General features: G+C 40.8%; 1 protein-coding gene across 1 annotated transcript in view; it reads left to right on the top strand.

The window, feature by feature from the left end:
• The window catches only part of ITGA11 (integrin subunit alpha 11), a 229,054-nt gene extending 207,831 nt beyond the window's left edge, over positions 1-21,223 (top strand). Inside the window, exons 25-30 of the mRNA XM_007479623.3 lie at positions 11,572-11,685; positions 11,924-12,010; positions 13,443-13,553; positions 15,384-15,479; positions 17,679-17,792; positions 19,530-21,223. Of these exons, the coding sequence (XP_007479685.1) occupies positions 11,572-11,685; positions 11,924-12,010; positions 13,443-13,553; positions 15,384-15,479; positions 17,679-17,792; positions 19,530-19,601 (594 nt within the window). The 3' untranslated portion in view covers positions 19,602-21,223. The remainder of the gene's footprint in view (positions 1-11,571; positions 11,686-11,923; positions 12,011-13,442; positions 13,554-15,383; positions 15,480-17,678; positions 17,793-19,529) is intronic.
• Positions 21,224-22,606: the final 1,383 nt, after the last annotated feature.

The following is a 22,606-nucleotide window of genomic DNA, read 5'->3' as shown; positions in this document are numbered from 1 at the left end:
GTTCCAATCTGGCCTCAGACACTTTCTAGCTATGTGACCCTGAACAGGTCACTTAAAAAAAAAGTGACTGATTTAAAAGTGACATTTGCCTAGCCCTTTAGAACTGATATTAGTTCTTGGACAGAAGGTAAGGGTTTTTTTAATGAATGTTAATAATTTTTATATGTAATTGTGAAATATTTAATGAAATAAATAAAAATATGTGAAAGTTTTTAAAAATAAAGTTGGCCAAGCACATTATAGGTACTACTACCTCACTTCAGCTCTAAGGAATTGTACAGGTATTAATATCTCTATTTTACAAGTTCGAAATTGAGGTTCAATTGTACACAGAGACTGATACACTGTGGTAAAATCGAATGTACTGGACTTCTCTACTAGTAGCAATGCAATGATCCAGGACAATTCTGAGGGACTGATGAGAAAGTACCCTATCCACATTTAGAGGACGAACTGTGGGAATAGAAACACAGAAGAAAAACAACTGCTGGATCACATGGATTGATGGGAATATGGCTGGGGGTGTAGACTATAAACGATCACCCTAGTGCGAATGTCAATAATATGGAAATGGGTCTTGATCAAGGACACATGTTAAACCCAGTGGAATTGCGCATCAGATATGGGAAGAGGGTGGGGGGGAGGGGAGGGAAAGAACATGAGTCTTATAACCATGGAAAAATATTCTAAATCATCCAATTAAATAAAATTTTAAAAAAAGAAAATGAGGTTCAGAAGATTCTGAGGCCACTCCCTCAGGGTCATACAACTAGTAAGTATTAAGAGTCAAGATTTAAACTAAAGTTTTCCTAGCTCCAAGTCTAGTACTTTATCATCCACTAAGCTATGCTGTCTCACCAAACAAGATCAGAATCTCAGGGTGCTATGATATGTTGATGAGTAATGTTCCAGAGACACATGCACGCACTTCTGGGAGTATTCAGAGGGTACAAGCAGCACCAGTACCTCTGGTGTGCCAGTGCTCCTGTATGAACCCTTTTCCAAGCTGTTCATCCCTCTTTTTTTTAAAACCCTCACCTTTTGTCTTAGAATAGATTGGCTCCAAGGCAGAAGGATGGGAAAGGACTAGTCAATCAAGGTTAAGTGACTTGCCCAGGGACACATAACTAGGAAGTGTTTGAGTCTAGACTTGAACCCAGGACCTATCAAATCTAGGCTCGGCTTTCAATCCATTGAACCACCCAGCTGACCCTGCTCATTCATGTCTGGAGTCCACGTGCCACGCAGCTCTCATCAGTGGCTCCAAGAAGCTATAGCAAGTGTCATGGCCACATCCCAGTAAACCCATTATGGCAGACTGGCTAACCCAGCGCACCAAGATGCCTCAAACCCATCAGTGAATTAGGGTATATCTACCCGAAACACATAAAGACTTCTCATGTGAAGAATGGGTGGATTAGAATAATTTGTTCCAAAAGACATGAAAGCAAGTGAAGCAGGGTCTGCGGAGTGTGTAGAGCTTGGTCAGACACTGAAGGTGCCAACGTCATCCACCACATCCCATCACCAGTCATCCTGACTTACGGTTTACGTAAACTTGGATAACTGGAGGAGAGAGTGAGGCTGATGACTCTGTGCAACTCTGCCTCCCTTAATCCAATTCATTCACAAGTCAAGACATCACCCCATGATGTCACTGGTCCTTTGGAACAAGGATGACATTTCTAAAATGTCACCAATTGACTTCCTCCTTCCCTCCACACCCAGGAGCAAACATAGAACAGTCCTCCAATGGCCAAGAGGGTAACTAGCTTGACATTTTTTTTTAAACCCTTACCTTCCGTCTTAGAGTCAATACTGTGTATTGGCTCCAAGGCAGAAGAGTGGTAAGGGCTAGGCAATGGGGGTCAAGTGACTTGCCCAGGGTCACACAGCTGGGAAGTTTCTGAGGTCAGATTTGAACCTAGGACCTCCTGTCTCTAGGCCTGGCTCTCAATCCACTGAGCTACCCAGCTGCCCCCAACAGTATTTTTAAAAGAGGGATTTTTTTCCCCTGAGTTCTAATCTTTTTTCAATTTATTTATTTAATTAATTAGTTTAGAAGATTTTCCCTTGGTTACATGATACATGTTCTTTCCCTTCCCCCCTCCCATAGCCAACACGCAATTCCACTGGGTTTTAAATGCATCATTATCAAGACTTATTTCCATGTTATTAATATTTGCAATAGAGTGATCATTTAATGTCAAAATCCCCAATTGCGTACCCATTGAACCATGTGATAGATCATGTTTTTCTTCTGTTTCTGTTCCCACAGTTCTTTCTCTGAATGTAGATGGTTTTCTTTCTCATGAGTCCCTCAGAATTGTCCTGGATCATTGCATTGCTGCTAGTAGAGAAGTCCATTACATTCTATTGTACCACAGTGTATCAGTCTCTGTGTACAATGTTCTCCTGGTTCTGCTCCACTCACTCTGCATCACTTCCTGGAGGTTGTTCCAGTTCACAGGGAATTCCTCCCTTTCATCATTCCTTTTAGCACTATTAACTAGCTTGACTTTGACATTCCTCAGTTTCCACATATTCTTCATGCTCAGAGATGTAGCCATGTTTCTATCTTCTGTTTGGTTTCTGCCAGTTCTACTGTGAGATGGTTTAAGCAATCATCTGTAAATCAATCTGAGTCCTTCCCTGGGCTTTACATGTTGCTGTTATGATTTTATCCATAAGCACCTACTATGTCCAACCCTGTGCCAGAGGCCTTCAGGAAGATGAAATATAAGTGATGGAGAATAACAATAGTAGCTGACACTTAGGTTGCCTTTGAAGAATAACAGTGGATGTGGGGCTGGCTTGGAAGTCAAGAAGACATGAATTTGAGCTCTGTCCCAAATGAACATTGGCTGTATGACACAAGACAAGTCACTTAAACCTCTCAGCACACTAGACAATTCATCAAGGCACTAAGTTTCAGAGAAAGTGTTAATTTCCCTTAGGAAAGAGTCTTTCCTCATCTGAGAATTATCTATTCCAGTGAAATCACAAGTTTAGTCACTGTCTAGCCCTTTAGTTAGAAAGTGTTTTCACATTCATTATTTTATTTGAGCCCCACAACAGTCCAGTAAGAAAAGTGTTTTTGAGAGGGCAGCTGGGTGGCTGAGTGAATTAAAAGCCAGACCTAGAGTAAGTAGGTCCTGGATTCCAATCTGGCCTCAAATACTTCCTAGCTGTGTGTCTCTGGACAAGTCACTTAATTCCCATTGCCTAGTCCTTATTGCTCTTCTGCCTTGGAACCAATACACAGTATTAATTCTAAGATGGAAGGTAAGGATTTTTTTTTAAATGTCATTCTTCCCTGTATGACTCTTGATGACCCCATTTTTTGCATTTTAGGCAAGTCACTTAACTTCTCAGTGCCCCTGGAAAACTCTTTCACACTCAGAGTAAAAAAAGTACAGATCTGAGGCAGATAGGTAGCTCGCTGGATAAAGCACTAGGCCTGGAGTTGGGAGGACCTGGATTCAAATCTGTCCTCAGACACTTCATAGCTGCTTGACTCTGGGCAAGTTACTCAAATCTGTTTGCTTAGCCATTGCTTTCTGTCTTAGAGTTGTTACTAAGATAGAAAGCAAGGGTTTAATTTTTTTTAAGAAGTGGAGAGTCAAGATGGCATCCTAGAAAGAGCAGAAGTTCAGACCTCTGAATACCTTTCCTTACCGAAACTGAATGCTCATAGGGGACTGAAAACCAAGCCTAACAATGAGAGAGAGCAAAGGAACCTTCCCGCTGGACTCAAGTCAAAAGGTACAACCCCCCGAAAAGCAAGAATCTGAGAACACTTGGGTTTAAGGGGAAGGCAGAAGGAAGGTCCCAGGACCCGTCCTCCCTCCCACCTAGAGCGCTGAGACTCCAGCAGCAGCGGGAACTTCTGAGCGGGCAAAGGTGCTGGTCTGGAGGGTGTACCTTGCAGGTTGGGCTATGCCAAGTTCAGAGCTTCAAACACAGATGGCAGGGAAGGAGCTAGAGAGGGAGCATAGACTTAGCAGCTTAGCCAGAGCTATGGAGATCCTCCATATTTGCTCCAGCCCTCCAGGAGGTATTGGACTCAGACCACACCCAGCCCAACCAAGCTGAACTTAATCCCATCAAAAATCTTCAGAACTCAGGGAAGCCCAGGATCCACACCCCCTCCTAATTGACTGCCGGTCTTTAATCCAATCCAAACCCTCCAGAGGACAGGGAAGCTCAAACCCCCAACAAACCTCCCCTGGAGACTGCACCGAGAGAGCTTCTGTCAAAGCTCCAAGAGGGGAGACTGACAGAAGTCCCTAAAACCAAAAAAAAATGAGAGGAGCAAGAGCACAGACAAATATGAGGAGCAAAGACGGGGTGAATATGAGCAAACAACAGAAAAAGAAGAAATAAATAACAATAGGCAGCTTCTATACAGCAAATGGAACAGAGGGGGAGGGAACAGCAAACGATAAATCAGAATTCCCAGCGAATTGGATGCAGACTGTGGAAGAACTCAAAATGCAATTCAAAACACAATTGAGAGAGGCTAAAGACAATTGGGAAAAGAAACAGAGGCACTGAACTAAAACGAGAAAATAGTGTCTTGAAAGCCAAAATCAACTAGCTGGAAAATGAGGCAAAGGAGATGAAAGATGAGACAAAGGAGATGAAAGACAAGGTAAAGAGGACGAAAGATGACCTTCAAAGAAAATCAGACCAGAAGGAAAAGGATAACCAAAAAGCCAGGGATGAAATCCAGTCTTTAAGAACCAGAATACAACAACTGGAATTAAGTGACCTCACAAGGCAAGCAGGACACTATAAAACAAAACCAAAAGAATGAAAAAATTGAGGAAAATATCAAGCATCTCATTCACAAAACAGAGGATTTAGAAAATCGTTCAAGGAGAGACAATTTAAGAATCATTGGTCTACCAGAAGACCATGACAAAAGAAAAAGCCTGGACATAATACTACAGGAAATTATTCAAGAAAACTGCCCTGATATCCTAGAACAAAAGGGAAAAGTGGAGATTGAAAGAATCCACAGATCACCTCCTGTACTTAATCCCCAACTGACAACACCCAGGAATATTATAGCCAAATTCAAAAACTATCAGACCAAAGAAAAGATATTACAAGCTGACAAGAAGAAGCCATTCAGATACCACAGAACCACAGTGAGAATAACACAGGATCTGGCTGCATCCACACTGAAAGACCGAAAGGCGTGGAATATGATATTCTGGAAAGCAAGAAAGCTAGGTCTACAACCAAGAATCAACTACCCAGCAAAACTGACTATATTCTTACAGGGGAAAGTATGGTCATTCAACAAAATAGAAGAATTCCAATAATTTGTAAAGAAAAGACCAGATCTGAACAGAAAATATGATGTCCAAGCACAGAACTCAAGAGAATCATCAAAAGGTAATTAAAAAAGAGGGGGAAAAGAAAAACAAAACAAAACAACAACAACAAAAAATTTTAAGAGACTCAATAAGTTAAAATGATATGTATCCCTATAAGAAAAAAGGTCATTGATAACTCTTAAAAACTGTTGCTATCACCTGGACAGGTAGAAGAATTACACTTAGAGGGAACATTGACAAACTGTATAGGATGAAAGGACAAGACATAAATAGGTATATAGATATATGCGTGCATAAATACATAGACGTGTGTATATATATATATATATATATATACACACAACTAGAGCTAAAAAAAAGAGGTTAATACTAAAAGAAATGGAAAAAGAAACAAATGGGGGTAAATTTACATGTCACAAAGAAGCTCATGGCAGGAGGGGGGAGAACATCAATATACTGGAAGGGTAAAGAGGTTGGAGATAGGAAATACTCAAAGAGGGAACAACAATCCAATCCATTGGGGCAGAGAATAGATTTGCGCCCTATAGGGGAGTAGAAGGGTGACAAATGGACTGGTGGGGAGGGAAGCAGTACAAGGGAGGGAGAGGGTGAGGGGGGCAATTTTAGAAAGACTACAAGGAAAATAAGGGGGGGAATAGAAGGTAGGGGGATAGAAAAGGAAGTAAAATAAGGGTGGGAATTAGAGGGACTGATTAAAAACAAACATTAGTGTAGAAGGAAATAGTGAAAGAAGAAAAGGCAGGACCAGGAGTAGAAATCAAAATACTGGGAAATACACAGCTAGTAATCATAACTCTGAATGTGAATGGAATGAACTCACCCATAAAACACAAGCAAATAGCAGTGGATTAGAATCCAAAACCTACCATATGCTGTTTACAAAAAACAAACACTAGGAAGGTAGATATGCATAGGGTAAAAGTTAGAGGATGGAGCCAAATCTATTGGGCATCAAGTGATAAAAAGAAGCAGGAGTCACAATCATGATATCTGACAAAGCCAAAGTAAAAATAAATCTAGTTAAAAGAGATAGGGAAGGTAATTACATCCTGATAAAAGTCAGTATAGACAATGAGGGAATATCTGTACTCAATATGTATGCACCAAATGGCTTAGCATCCAAATTTTTAAAGGAGAAACTAGAGGAGCTCAACGATGAAATAGATAGAAAAACTATACTAGTGGGAGACCTGAACCTTCCTCTATCTGAACTAGATAAACCAAACCAAAAAATAAATAAGAAAGAGGTAAGAGCAGTGAATGAAATCTTAGAAAAATTAGAATTTAGTAGACATGTGGAGAAAAAGGAATAGGGACAAAAAGGAATATACCTTCTTTTCAGCAGCACATGGTACATTCACAAAAATTGACCGTGTATTAGGGCATAAAAACATTGCAAACGAGTGCAAAGAGCAGAAATAATAAATGCAACCTTCTCAGATCACAATGCAATGAAAATAATAATTAGTAAGGGTACATGGAGAGGTAAATCAAAAATTAATTGGAAATTAAACAATACAGTTCTCCAAAACCGGTTAGTTAAAGAACAAATCATAGAAACAATAACTTCATTGAAGAAAATGACAATGATGAGACATCCTTTCAAAACTTATGGGATACAGCCAAAGCAGTACTCAGGGGGAAATTTATATCCTTGAGTTCATATATTAACAAATTAAGAAGGGCAGAGGTCAATGAATTGGGCATGCAAATTAAAAAACTAGAAAGTGAACAAATTAAAAATCCTCAGATGAAGATTAAATTGGAGGTCCTAAAAATCAAAGTAGAAATTAATAAAATTGAAAGTCAAAGAACTATTGATTTAATAAATGAGACTAGAAGCTGGTACTTTGGTGAAAAAAAAAAAAACAAATAAAATAGACAAAAGACTAGACAGTATAATTAAAAAAAAAGGAAAGAAAAAAACCAAATTGACAGTATCCAAGATGAAAGGGGAGACCTCACCTCTAATGAAGAGGAAATTAAGGCAATCATTAAAAACTACTATGCTCAATTATATGGCAACAAATATGGCAATCTAGGTGAAATGGATGAATACTTTAAAAAATATAAATTGCATAGACTAACAGGAAGAAATAAATTACCTGAACAACCCCATATCAGAAAAATAAATTGAACAAACCATCAAAGAACTCCCTAAGAAAAAATCCCCAGGTCCAGATGGATTCACAAATGAATCCTATCAACCATTCAAAGAACAACTAATCCCAATATTATACAAACTATTTGACAAAATAAGCCAAGAAGGAGTTCTACCAAATTTATTTTATGACACAAACATGATACTGATCCCAAAGCCAGGCAGGTCAAAAACAGAGAAAAAAAACTATAGACCAATCTCTTTAATGAATATAGATGCAAAAATCTTAAATAGAATACTAGCAAAAAGACTCCAGCAAGTGATCAGAAGGGTCATCCACCATGATCAAGTAGGATTCATACCAGGAATGCAAGGATGGTTCAGTATTAGGAAAACCATCCGCATAATTGACCATATTAACAAGCAAACTGACCAAAATTACATGATTATCTCAATAGATGCAGAAAAAGCCTTTGCTAAAATATAACACCTATTCCTATTGAAAACACTAGAAAGTATAGGAATAGAAGGGCCTTTCCTGAAAATAATAAACAGTATATATCTAAAACCATCAGCAAACATCATCTGCAATGGGGATAAACTAGAAGCCTTCCCAATAAGATCAGGAGTGAAACAAGGATGCCCATTATTGCCCCTATTATTTAACATTGTACTAGAAACACTAGCAGTAGCAATTAGAGAAGAAAAAGAAAATGAAGGTATTAAAATTGGCAATGAGGAGATCAAGTTATCACTCTTTGCGGATGATATAATGGTTTACTTAAAGAATCCTAGAGAATCAACCAAAAAGCTAGTTGAAATAATCAAAACTTTAGCAAAGTTGCAGGATACAAAATAAACCCGCATAAGTCATCAGCATTTCTATATATCTCCAATCCATCTCAGCAGTAAGAATTAGAAAGAGAAATTCCATTTAAAATCACCCTAGACAATATAAAATACTTAGGAATCTATCTGCCGAGACAAACACAGGAACTATATGAACACAACTACAAAACACTTTCCACACAATTAAAACTAGATCTAAACAACTGGAAAAACATTGATTGCTCATGGGTGGGACGAGATAGCATAATGAAAATGGCAATCCTGCCCAAATTAATTTACTTATTTAGTACCATACCCATTGAACTACCAAAAAACTTCTTTAGGAATTAGAAAAAAGCATAACAAAGTTCATTTGGAAGAACAAAAGATCAAGGATATCCAGGGAAATCATGAAAAAAAAGCAAAGGAAGGAGGACTTGCAGTCCCAGATCTCAAACTATACTATAAAGCAGTGGTTATCAAAACAATTTGGTACTGGCTAAGAGACAGAAAGGAGAATCAATGGAATAGACTTGGGGTAAATGACCTCAGTAAGATAGTCTATGATAAACCCAAATATCCCAGTTTTGGGGACCAAAACCCACTTTTTGATAAAAACTGCTGGGAAAATTGGAAGACAGTATGGGAGAGATTAGGTTTGGATAAACATCTCACACCCTACACCAAGATAAACTCAGAATGGGTGAATGACCTGAATGTAAAGAAGGAAACTATAAGAAAATTAGGCGAACACAGAATAGCATACCTGTCAGATCATTGGGAAAGGAAAGACTTTAAAACCAAGCAAGAGCTAGAAAAAAATCACAAAATGTAAAATCAATAATTTTGATTACATCAAATTAAAAAGGGGTTGTACAAACAAAACTAATGCATCCAAAATTAGAAGGGAAGCAACAAATTGGGAAACAATCTTCATTACAAAAACCTCTGACAAAATTCTAATTACTCAAATTTATAAAGAGCTAAACCAGTTGTACAAAAAATCAAGCCATTCTCCAATTGAAAAGTGGGCAAGGGACATGAATAGGCAATTTTCAGTTAAAGAAATCAAAACTATTAATAAGCACATGAAAAAGTGCTCTAAATCTCTTATAATCAGAGAAATGCAAATCAAAATAACTCTGAGGTATGTAACCTCAAAAATGTGGGTTTCAAGACTGTGAATTGCCAAAACTGTAAAGAGAATTTTTAGTGTCTTGATTTATATTAAAAATAAGTGGTCGCCATGGGAAAAATTCCCAAATATGAAAATACCCAAGTCAGCTGGGTTTTATGGAGATTTTGACTAATACAAATGAAGGAATTAAGGAAAGGGAGAGAGAGAGAGAGAGAGAGAGTAGAGAGTAAATAGTAAATAGGCATTTGGCCTAGGCCTGAGGCTTAAGAGAGACTAGTCAGTCTTTAATCACTCATTACAAGATTTGTCCCAAGCAAAACACCAGTCCTTCACTGAAATCTTCGACTCCTGAATTCAGTTCAGAGACCCAGCTCCTCCAACTAACTCCAAACTCTAACTAGGTTCAGAGAGCCAGCTCCTCCAAACTAACTCCAAAACTTTCCACTAAGTTCAGGGAGCCAGCTCCTTTTAAAGAGAAATTTCTCTTATGTCACCTCCCCTAAATTTTCACATCTACCAATCACAGTAGATGTTTTCCCCAGGACTGACCATTCTTAGTTCACATCTTCTTTTGTTATCACCTTCTCTGAGAAGACTAAAACTTCACACCTCTTGCCTTTTGTAAGTTGCTTGACCTTTTTAGTGATTAATTTAACCTTCATAGGTACTTAGTACCCTTTTGTATTAGATCTAAAAATAGGCCTAGCTTAAGGTTCTAGCTTCACTATAAGTATGAGTTGGGGACTTTTCATTGTTCCATCAGGAATTAGTAACTTTATCTTCCCCTAAGTTATGCCTAAGTATGGGTGGAGTAATGTTAAAATTCCCAATACATTCCTGATCAAGTACCTTCATTTGTTACAATAAGGGAACAGCCTTAACCAAATGTTCTAAAGTAGAGTCTGAGCAGTTTTAAGATTCACAGGTATCACCTCACACCTAGCAGATTGGCTAACATGACAGCAAAGGAAAGTAATGAATGCTGGAGGGGATGTGGCAAAGTTGGGACATTAATGCATTGCTGGTGGAGCTGTGAGTTGATCAAACCATTCTGGAGGGCAATTTGCAACTATGCCCAAAGGGTGCTAAAAGACTGTCTGCCCTTTGATCCAGCCAGAGCACTGCTGGGTGTATACCCCAAAGAGATAATAAGGAAAAAGACTTTTACAAGAATATTCATAGCTATGCTCTTTGTGGTGGCAAAAAAATTGGAAAATGAGGGGATGCCCTTCAGTTGGGGAATGGCTGAACAAATTGTAGTATGTGTTGGTGATGGAATACTATTGTGCTCAAAGGAATAATAAAGTAGAGGAATTCCATGGAGACTGAAACAATCTCCAGGAATTGATGCAGAGTGAGAGGAGCAGGACCAGGAAAACATTATACACAGAGACTGATACACTGTGGAACAGTTGAATGTAATGGACTTCTCCATTAGTGGCAATGCAATGACCCTGAATAACTTGGAAGAACCTACGAGAAAAACCACTATCCACATTCAGAGGAAACACAGTGGGAGTAAAAACACGGAAGAAAAACAACTGCTTGAATACATGGGTTGAAGGGGCATGATTGGGGATGGAGACTCTAAATGAACATCCTAGTGCAAACAACAACATGGAAATAGGTTCTGATCAAGGACACAAGTAATACCCAATGAAATTGCGCGTTAGCTTCGGGAAGAGTAGGTGGAGGGGAGGGAGGGAAATAATGTGATTATTGTAACTAAGAAATAATGTTCTAAATAGACGAAATAAACTAATTCAAATGGGAAAAATAAATAAAGAATTTTTTTTAAATAAGGTACAGAGCTGCATTAATAAAGAGAATTTCTCACCAGAAGCGCCCTAAACCAATGAAACTTACAGGTTCATTGCACATAAGGAATAAAACAGTTATCTTAAAATTATGTCATCATCATTAGCAGTGCAACTCAATAAAAGGAAAAACCACACAGTAGAAATTAAAGACCACATTTCAGTCTCTAGACATCATGGTCCTGAAATGCTTCCTCCTTTGTTCCACTCCTCCTCCACCTCTTCACCAGTCTGACCCCAACTATTCCTTCAGGGTCCCCCACAAGTCCCCATCCCATTGCCTAGTATGCTGAAAACCTTTTCTCCCTTTTTTGACAGATCCTAAACTTGGGATTTTTCCCAGTTGATGGGATCACAATTAAGATCACACTTCCCATTGCCACAAGAGGAGGAAATCGGCTGCTGATGATGAGTGACTTCTTTGTGAATCAGGTAATACTCTGTCTGGAGCCTTCTCTGACAGTCTAAGGTGGGCATAATACCTTCTCCTGAGCTAACAAGAACTTTGCCCAGGGAGTAAGATCCCTGCTGCTCCCTATCCCACCTGTGGAGTGACAACATGATGGATTTCCTCCTAGGTTGTTCCATAAGATACAAGTGAGGTGAGAAAACTGTCTGTTGAGTCTACTTGTAAGCCTGCACATATGTCTGTTTTTATGTGTCTGTGTAGGAGAATACGACCTGCAGCATCTGGGGGAACAATACTGACTACCGACAAGCTCCCACTGAGGAGGACCTGAGTCACTCACCACAGCTGGTAGAGACCTTCCCATGGAAATAAGGGGTAGACTGTGGAAGACTCAAGATCTGTTTCTTGAGCATAAAAGCTGTTTTTCTCATAGCCAACAAATACAAATGAAATACCTAATAGGTGGGGTAGGTGGGTGGCTCATTGAAGTGAGAACCAGACCTAGGGTCAAGAGGTCCTGGATTCAAATCTGACCTCAGATATTTCCTAAGTGTGACCCTGGGCAAGTCATTTAACCCCCATTGCCAAGCCCTTCCCATTCTTCTGCCTTGGAACCTGCTTCCAAGATGTTTAATTCTAAGCAGAAGGTAAAGGTTTAAAAAAATACCTAACATGTCTCCATCTTTAAGCTATACTCTCTATGAAAAATACAAAGAAATAGAAAACAGTCTCTGTAACTCTAGCTGTGGCATTCAGACTAATACCAACACGAAACAATACCGCTAATGCAGCAGTTTATGCCAAATGAAGAGTACAAATAATAAATAAGGAAAGAGCATTTTGGGCCAGTGAGATCAGGGAATTATAAGATTCATGGAACTAGTAGGATTTAGTCTGGGCTTTAAGACGGATAGGATTTAACAAGATAAAGGAGGAAAGAGCAAACCTGGACCAGGAAGGAGGGAAAAAACCTCAAAAATATATCACAAGTTCAAAGGGATTTCTGACCTTTATGATATCTGTAAGATTGATAGGGAATGTATCGTTGGTTTATTTTCTAGGTAGAGAAACTGAGGCAAAGAGAAAATTTAACCTGGCACACATGTATTTACTAAGTATCTACTATATATTAAGGAACTACAAATTAGAACTGCCACTGAAATTAAAATTAGGTGTCCCAACACAAGTATTTTGTACCTTCTCTAGGGCTGCAGTGACATAGTGGCTTGAATAATGAACTTAGAGCAGTTTTGAATCACTTATATCTCTGTGCCTCTATTTCTTTCCCTGTAAAATGGGAATGATAATAGGACCTATGTGACAGAGTTTCTGTGAGGATGAAATAATACATGTAAGGCACTTTTCAAACCTTAAAGTTCATTATATAAATATTAGCTATTATTCCCCTATGCCAAAAGCTACTAGTCCTATCCATTTGGAATCCGAATTGAAACAAGAGTAGACTCTTCCTCCAGCAGTCTTATGGAGCCCATCAAATTTTACCACAAAAGCATCTACCTTTATGCAGAGTCAGCCTAATTTATGGGGAAAAGACTTCATAAGGTCCAGAATCTCCACTATCTGGTGTTCTGCTTCAGGTCTCATACCCCTCATGAGATCAGTTCTATTCAGCCTAACTCTAGGGTTCTTCGATGCAGAGAGAGTTCTTATGATGAATCACTGACTAGTCTTCTCCTCACACCCTTGAGCCTTAGGTCCAGACCTTACCTAGGTCTTCCCCAAATAAAACTTGCCCTCCTCTGGGTCCATCTCTTTTCAGAATCAGAGCAATTCAGATGTGGTTTCAATCAAATGCAATGTGAAGCTGGCCACCAACCAGGAAATGAGTTTCCACCTCCTGGGGAATCTATGGCTGAAATCCCTCAAAGCAGTAAGTGCTCAAGTCCCTCTCTGCCTTATACCCCATGCTTGGGCAGTCTTAATCCAGCTAAGGAATGGTCAGTCCACAAGAAGATTCAGATCCCTCTCACTTTCCCAGGAATAGAGCCCCTCTGTAGGCTTTCTAATTTGTAGGTTATTCTTGGCTAGTATTTCATCCCAAACAAGCCTCCTTTCAAACCAATCTTCACCAGTCTCCCTTCACCAATCTTCTTCCATCCTCCCACTCAGTCACACTTACCTGAACAATCCAAAGGTACCCAACACTCTATTGTGGAATACACAACAAGAATAATCCGTGCCAACAACCTACCTTTCAAACAGACCACAAGGTGTAAATGTAATAAAATGAAATATTAATATAAAACCAGCACGAAGCAGTCGGTATGAAGTGCCAGGCAGGTGAAGCAGAAAGGAAATGCTGAATAAGAAATGAGCAGGAAGGAGGACTCATTGTAGGCTGGGATAGTAAAATGAAGCTTCACAAGACAGGTGGGATTGGCAAAATATAATTAGGCAGCTAAATCTGCTGCCTAGATCATTACAGAAAGCCTTCAAAACTAATGGAAATCTTTCCTAACGTATCCATTATCCATTAAGTAGTGTGAGTAACTGAAGTTGGCTCTCCTTGGATATTTTCTCTCCATCCCTGGATCCTGAGAGTCTCCTCTTCAGTCCCTGATTATTGAATGGATAAGGCCCTACCTACTAGGGTCTACCTAATACCACCAGGTTCTCCTAGCTGAAAAATAAATGCCCATATGTGTTGGGTTCAGCGCAAGAGCTAAAGACCAAGGCTGAATGTTTGCAGGTGGGGACAGAGGAGCTGGGGAAGGGTACCAGATAAAGGGCCAAAGAGAGAGTTGGCAAAATGTGGAGAAAAGGCAGGGGCTATGGATTTGCTTTTCACATTGTGCCCCAGAAGGGGAAACCAGTTTAAATAAGAACCTGGGGCATAGCATCCCTGATCCCTAAATCATAGAATGTTAAAAGCAAGGAACGTCCTTAGATGGCATTACTGATGGAAAACCTGAGGCCCAGAAAAGACTGGCTCAAAGTCATACCAGATCCATCACTGTACTAATAAGAGCATTCAATTTGGAATCTCAGGACTTTGGTACTCCCTGAGTGAACTTGTACAAGTAGCGACTTCATCTCTACCTGGACCTTGTTTTTTTCATTGGCACATAAGAGTCACAACGCAGGAACATCTGCTGTTACTGTATGTAAAACAAAGGGAGTGGCTCAGATGGCCTTGACGTTCCCTTCCCGAGCTCAGTTTCTGATCCCCCGTCTGTCCTCTCCTTAGTGTCACTGAGGAAATTAAGTCCTCACTGCTTCTATGCCCCCGAGGGGGATCAAGGTGGCAAATATTAAGTATGCCCTGTCTTGGGCACTGTATTAAACCGGCCCAAGAGCCCTTCATCTGGGGCAACTTAACAATGGCGCCAGGATCCACTGGGGACCCAGCAGGTAAAAGAAGAGGGAGGGGAAAAAGAAGAAAGCAGAACCAAAAAACAACACACACAGTGATTCCAATGACATAGAAAGTACTCGGACAACAAAGCTCAGGTCAAGATGGGAGATCTCAGTCAGCAAATACCATGTGGAACTAGCCCAGGGCACTCTACTCTGTGGCACTTTTTTCTAATACTATGCCTCGTGTGAGGACTTACTGAAAAGTGTCTTGTATTGAAATATGTTTTTGAGAGAGAAGGATAAGGAAGCCATTGGCATGTTGGCCCTCCAGAAATGCAGAGGTGGGTTGTGGGTAGGAAGCCTCTCGGTCCAGTACCAGACAACTTTCCCTGTCTCTGGGCAGCTCAAGTTCAAGTCTTTGAAAATCAAAGTCAACGCAGCCTTGCAGCGTCAGTTCCAGAGTCCCTTCATCTTCCAGGAAGAGGATCCCAGCCGGCAGGTGAGCTCAGGAAAGGGGTCGGCCAGGGGTTGGGGGAGGAGGCAGGACAAGACCTGGGAAGATCAAGCCTGAAAGGGCGTCCCTGGCCCACTATCTCCCTCCCTGCCTACTCCCGAGCCAGGCCAGTTTACTCCATCCCAGAAGGCAAGGCCTCAAGGACCAAGGGACTGACTAAGAGGTCAGGATGGTATTCTCTTTCCCCATCCCCACCCCCACTCCCAGGGAAAGGCCAGCAAGGCAGGGTCATCTCTTGAAAGCCAATCAAATAATACAAGGCAGGTTTTGCAAACCTTAAAACAGTCTATAAAGATAAACAATTTTATTCTTTCTCTCCTCTATTTTGCTGGATCTGTCTATGTGATCCGTTTTTTATTCGTTAATGAAATAAGAAATAACATTCATAATGTCCAATAAAAAACTGGGGGTTGGGGGGAGCATTGGCTGGGCGGAGAGCTAGTCCTAGGGACGGGAGGTCTTAGGTTCGAATCTGGCCTCAGACACTTCCTAGCCCTTCCCACTCTTCTGCCTTGGAACCAACAGAGAGTATGATTCTAAGGTGGAAGGGAAGGGTTTCAGAAAAGACAGAGCAGTGAGGGGGGCCTCTTATTTTATCTCACTGCCCAGCCACTATGAAATGGAAACCTAAACCCACATGAATGAATACTACGCGTTCCTTAAAAGTTATTTGCACGGGGATTGTTACTTATGTACTATTTGAGGGAATCTGATGCTTTAAGCAAGGTGTAGAGATCTGGCAGTGCACCTGTATGAGGGGGTTTTACTGGGCTATGACGCTGCAAAGGCCTTGAAGAGAAATCCATTTCATGTACTGACTACCCTCAAGCCGCTGGTGCCCAGGCCACCTGGCAAAGGAGGCAGAAACCAAGACCAGGGGCTGCTTCCAGCCACGCTAGGAACATGCAGTTCTGCTGCCCTCTCCTGGCTTTTCTTAGGAAAAGCTCTTCATCGGAGCTTCTCATCACCTCCACTTTTTCTTTTTAGGAGGAAGCAGGGGAATGGACTTTCAACCACTTATGTTTAGTGATTCTCTCCTTTTCTCTATTCCCAAGAGCAGGGGAGGGAATGGCGGGGGGGGGGGGGTGCTTATAAGGATACTCCATTCCCTTTCTGGATACTCAGAAAATCAATCAAAATCATCAAGGACCTAATCTTGTACTAGACACACTGGAGGACACCAAAATGTTGAAGACAAGGCCCCTTTCCCCAAAGAAACCTTCAGTCTATTTGGGATGGCAAGATATGTGCCCTTTAAAATACAGGTATAAAATTTCTAAGTATATGGGTGGTACACATAGCAAGTGAATTGGGATTTAGAAGTGGAAGGCATCTTAAAAGTCATCTTATCTAACCCCTTTAATTTTCAGATGAGGAGACAGAGCCAAAGAGACTAAATGACTTGCTAAAAGCAATCTTAGCTCTGCTTAGTAAGTAGCAAATTCCACCTCTAGAGTTCTGTTCACTATACCAGTCTATCCCAAGTGCCACGCACTCAGAGGGAGCACACAACAGTATGTATGCTCACAAATCACTTACTGAATAAGGTAGGGCTTACATAGACTTTGAAGGTGGATAGAATTCAGAAAGGGGGAGAAGTGCAGATAAGCAAGCCATGTTGAATGGGATAATGAGGACGGACGTCACACAAAAATGAGAAACCAAAACGACTGCTGCTAATTGGATTGTATAGTCCTCCAAGATTGCCTTTTCTGATCTCTGCCTCCCCTCTCCATGTGCCATCTTATCTGGTGGCCTTAGGCCTCAGAGCTCCAAAATCAATGGATAAAGAAAGCTATTTTAAGGGTAGGATAGCTTTCCCAGTGACCACTAATTCACACATATTTTCCATGTGCCAAGAACAGCCTAGAAAGAGTCCTGGGTAATAGATATGCTGAGACAGATATTGTCAACTTGCAGAGAACCTCCTTCTGGAAGGTTCTGATCCATGGAGGCTTAAGGGGCTGGCTTCCCTATTGGGTAGGCCTTAAATGGAGGAAAAGAGCTGGACTCTAGTCATGCTAGTTCTTTCCAGCATTTTCAGTTAGGATAAGGACCATCCCTCCCCTGTATCCCTCATCAGACTAGAAGCTCCCCAAGAGCAGAGACCATCTCTTCTCCCCTGGAAAAGGCTATTTTGGCAACATTCAATTAATGTTTTTTCTTGGTTGTTGTCCCTTTCAGATCATATTTGAAATCTCTAAGCCAGAGAATTCCCAGATCCCAATTTGGATCATCATTGGAAGCACATTGGGAGGCCTCTTGCTCCTTGCCCTGCTGGTCCTGGCACTCTGGAAGGTGAGGGCCTTGGCTTCAGGCAGCTACTGAGGTGGCACAGCCTAATAATAAGAGGATGGGAAGCTGGGAAGCCTGGGCATTTCACCCTCATCAGCTCTCCAGGATCTAAACAAACTACTGACCTCTTGAGTACTTCTTCCCCAGGGTCCTGAGGTCAGACTCTCCATCTTTTCCTCCATGAAACTCCCACCTGCTGCTTCTAACCTATTATCTAGGCTCTTGCATTGAAGACCATATGTGCTTTTAAGTATGATAGAATTGTAGAGCATCAGAACTATAAGAAACCTCAAAGAAATCATCTGGTTCAACCCCCTCATTCTTCAGAGAAGTAAAAGGGTCTAGCCCAAATCACACCATTAAAGCAAGAACAGGGGCTATAACCCAGGTTTCTTATGTCTTAACTGCACATGAATCTTTTAAATTCAATTAGGTAAACATTTACGAAGGACGTACTAGTACCCTAAAGTCAACCTGCAGAGATCTCACCTCCTAAATGAAATCTTCCTTTAATGAAAATTTTAAGCAGACTAAGTTTTCTTTTAGTCTACTTTCACTTTCTATCATACATACATATGCACATACATGCAACACATATACACACACAAACTCTAAATATTCTTAAATTGTTCTCCAATGGCCCAGGGTATCTACACCTGTGAAATTCCACTCAAACCCACCTTCCCACCCCTCCCCACGTTAAAACTTAGCAGCCCTGAGTCCCAGTAGCTGGGAGTTGGGAGGCCATCTGATAAACTAATTCATACCAAATTGTTAAAGACCAGGTGTTCCTCCTTCCCTAGGAAGAGCTGCATTTTAGCTGTGCTTTCAATGCTTTAACCCAGAGTAGTAAGAGAGGAACAAAATGGAGAACATTTTAGGTATTATGGCAAGTCTGTTGGAGAGAGTGGACCTTTTTTTAGGCCCCTGATATCAAACTACATAGGTAGTTGCTTGATTCTGCTCACGTTTAGGCTGGCCCTGCCTCTAACCATTGATCCTTTCCATTCATCACCAACATTGCCACACACTCCCCTCTGCTACATCTCCCCATTGCCATCCCAAGGTATTCCTATTTTCCAAAATTAACTTGCTTGCCTAAAAGAAGCATCCTCATCAGTAATAATCTCTTACACGTTTATTGTTCCACTTTCAAATACATTGTCACATTAGAGCCTCACAGTACAATTGTCAGACTAAACAAGGCATAATTGTCCTCATTTTACAGATGAGGAGACCGTCTTAAAGAGATAAGTGACTTAATCAAAGTCACAAATATAGCAAGTAAGAGGCCAGTGACAACCCTAGTCTTCCAATGTCAAGCCCAGAGCTTTTTACTACACTAATAAGTATTTATTCAGAATTTCTGGAGGCTCCAGACTTGTGACGGGGAGGTAGGGAGAGAGGAGGAAGAGAAGAGAGGTCGTGATGCATGGATAAAGATAAGATATTAATTCCTTTCAAGCAGCTTATGAGATTGTTTTGAGAAAGAGCAAATGCAAACCAAAATGTAATTAAGTATCAACTTGTGCATTCAACTCAAGGAGAATCTGAAAGGGACTATTCTTGGGAGCAGGAGGCTTCATGGAAGATGTGAGTTAAATGAGGCTTTGAAGGATGGATATAAAGTGGAGGGTTTTAGAGTGACGGGAATCTGGGCCAGGATATGGATAGAAATTAAACCATATCTTGCTTATGGTTAATGAAGAGGGGGTGGTTGTTCCCTTTCAATACCCACAGCTCGGATTCTTTAAAAGTTCCAGTCGAGAGAGGAAAACAGAACAGGAACCCAATGCCAAAGTGCTGGAATGAGGCTCCATGAGGGTGTGATTCAATGGGGATGGGAGTGCACTTTGTGTCTGGCCCACATCAGTCTGCTGCCTGTGGAGTGCCTGTCTGACCATCTCTGGACCAACGGGAGAGAAGAAAAGGCATCCCTTTTCAAATGATGACATCTCAAAGCATACATTCCCTGGGTGGCTACAGTACCACTTTCCCCAGAAAGGTACTTCAAACTGGTTTAAAACAGCATTGCTCTACCTAAGCCCTGGTAGCTGAGCGCACACACACTCTGCTCCTGCCTGGCTCATCCAGAGATCCAGCTGTCTTCTCAGTGTCTCTGTATGCTTTGGGGGAGCATAGCTTTCTTGAGGTTCCAGGATGCAAGCAATTCTTTATCATCATCATTATCAGATAAAACCTGGGGAAGAAGATTCTAGTGACCACTGCTCATGCTCAATCCCCAAATCTAGGCTCTGCAGAAAATTTGAGCAGTGTTGTAGGAAGCATCAAGATCTGGTGCATTCATCTCCCACCTACCTGAAATTCTGCTGATGGCTCATTAATCGTCTCACCTATCCTGTCAGCTCCTGAAATTCTTCTGAACTTTCTCCAAGTTGGATGGGACAGAAGCAGGTGGAAGACCTCATGAGGCTCCTCCCCACCTCTGCCAGATTAACCCAGAGCCAAGGGAAGTTCTACACCCCAGGAAGCAATTTATCCCGGGAAATAAGGTATTGCTTCCTACCCCTAGCATTTATGGGATGTAGAGACTGACAGACAGGCATTTGTGTCACTAGCCTCAGCAATCAAGGAGGCAGACTGAATACACATACACACACACACACACACACACACACACACACACACACACACACACACTTCCCTCCTCCTCACTCCAGCTACTGTTAAAGTTGCTTTAGTTTCTCAGTACCTCAGAGGGAAGAGTTTGGATGATGCAAAACATGGTGCTATGAAATCCACATTTCTGGTTTTCCTACTGATAACCTACAGGAACAAGGTATTGGAGTTGGATGCTGGGGAGGAGTTGAATCCCAAACTCTGCTCTATGCACCTGACAGTATTCATTCATGGGCAACAAATCTATTCACTACAGCTTTGCTGTGACCTCTGCCAACCCCTTCTCTATGAAGCCCCTATAAAGATTCCACTCATGGCCTTGTCAATCCAAAGATAAACCCAGTGGCCTAAGAGAGAAAAGTTTTAGCAGAGATATTTTGATTCATCCTCTTCTGAATGCACTGAATAAAATTCTTATCAAATTAAGCACCTTAATGTAGAGTTCAGTATCCAGCTATATATTCAGGAAACATCTCCATTTGAGACATTATGAAAAAAAAAACAGTTTGAAGTATCTTCTACAAACTGTGTGGCTTCATAAGTGTGTGTGCAAGGGAAACTGACAGGGGTGTACTGGCTGAATCCACCATGAGGCCACTGAGCCAGAAGCCACCAAGGCCAACAGGTCTAGGCCTTCTTTCTGCAAAATGGAATTATTTATGCCTTTTGAACTTGTTTTTTGATGGGAACAGGGCAATATGGGGGAACCAAGAGCATCTGTTCATCTGTTGCATAGTACAATCTTTACTGTCTTAAATATTTTTTAAGAATTAAAAATATGTTTAAGATATCAATAGTTTTGATCTAATATCCTGTGACCAGGGTCCTTCCCATCAGGATGGCACTGACTCCATTTGTCATTCTTCCCCAACAGGAGTGAAGATATAAAAGGGGCTGCCCATTTTATTACTTTTAACAAAGCTGCAAAATCTCAGAATTGATCAGCTGCTCAAAGTTTATCAGTCTGGTCTCATTTCACAGGTTGTGTCACAAAATTCAGAGCTGTCTTGCCCACTGTCAGCTCTATATTCCAATAAAGTTCAGGATGATGAGGGGATGATTAGGGGACTTTAAAACCATGCCACATAAGAATCAGCTCAGAAAATAGGAGAGACTTGGCATGGAGAAAGATTTATGCAGTTTGGATGCAATGGTTTCCAAGGTCCCTTCCAACTTTCAATCTCTGTGAAAGGAAATATTTTAGTTATACTCTAATATTGAAAGGACTGTTATATAAAATAATAATTAAACAGATTTTGCTTGGTCTCAAAAGGCAGCACCTATCTTTGAAAAAAAAGTATTTATTTTACACCTACTTGGATTATTTTTTTAAATCCTTACCTTCCATCTTAAAATCAATAATTGGTTCCCAGGCAAAAGGGTGGTAAGTGCTAGGCAATTGGGGGTTAGATGACTTGCCCAGGGTTACACAGCTAGGAAGTATGTGAGGTCATATTTGAAACCAGGACCTCTCATTTCTAGAACTAGATCTCAATCCACTGAACCACTTGACTTAAAAAAGGTAATCAAATCAAAGGACTAGAAAGAACCATAAGAGATCATATGATCCAATCCTGACATTCAAGGAATTTCAAGGAACACTATCCAGTATGGAGACCTATCAAAGGGGTACAACTATTTCATTATAGCTAGTTGACATTTCAACACAATTTCATACCATTATATTCCAGGACTTTGAAGAAGAACATGAAAATGTTTAGCTTTATTTTTCCCTATCCTCCTCACCCCAGCCACCCTCCTTTTCCTGTTCAAGAACCCCAAAAGTGCCATTTCACAACATACATGAGAGGCAGAAATAGCTCCTGTAATTGTACAAATATGTACCTGTAGTCCAAAAGGCTTTTTTCAGTAACCAACATGAATAGCCAGGATACAGGGAGGCCACTTCCAAAAACCAAAGAAAATTCCCTTCAAGTCAGTACATGGTATCAAAAGAACTTCCAACCTAGACAAATAACATGGATATTCCTTTGGGAGAAAAGTTATCTGACCAAATTTAATAGCTAATTTAAAGCAGTTATTCTGGGAGGTCTATTTAGATATAATTAAAGAAAAGTTCAGGCATTTCAAATACATAAATCAATTCCCATGACAACTCCAAGGGCCAGATTGAATTTATTTTGTTGGACAAGAATCCTGTGAGCATAGATGTTGCT

Source organism: Monodelphis domestica, chromosome 1 (assembly GCF_027887165.1).
Source record: "Monodelphis domestica isolate mMonDom1 chromosome 1, mMonDom1.pri, whole genome shotgun sequence".
NCBI lineage: Eukaryota > Metazoa > Chordata > Mammalia > Didelphimorphia > Didelphidae > Monodelphis > Monodelphis domestica.
The sequence above is the reverse complement of the archived record's forward strand: the minus strand, read 5'-3'. Positions and strand labels throughout refer to the sequence as shown.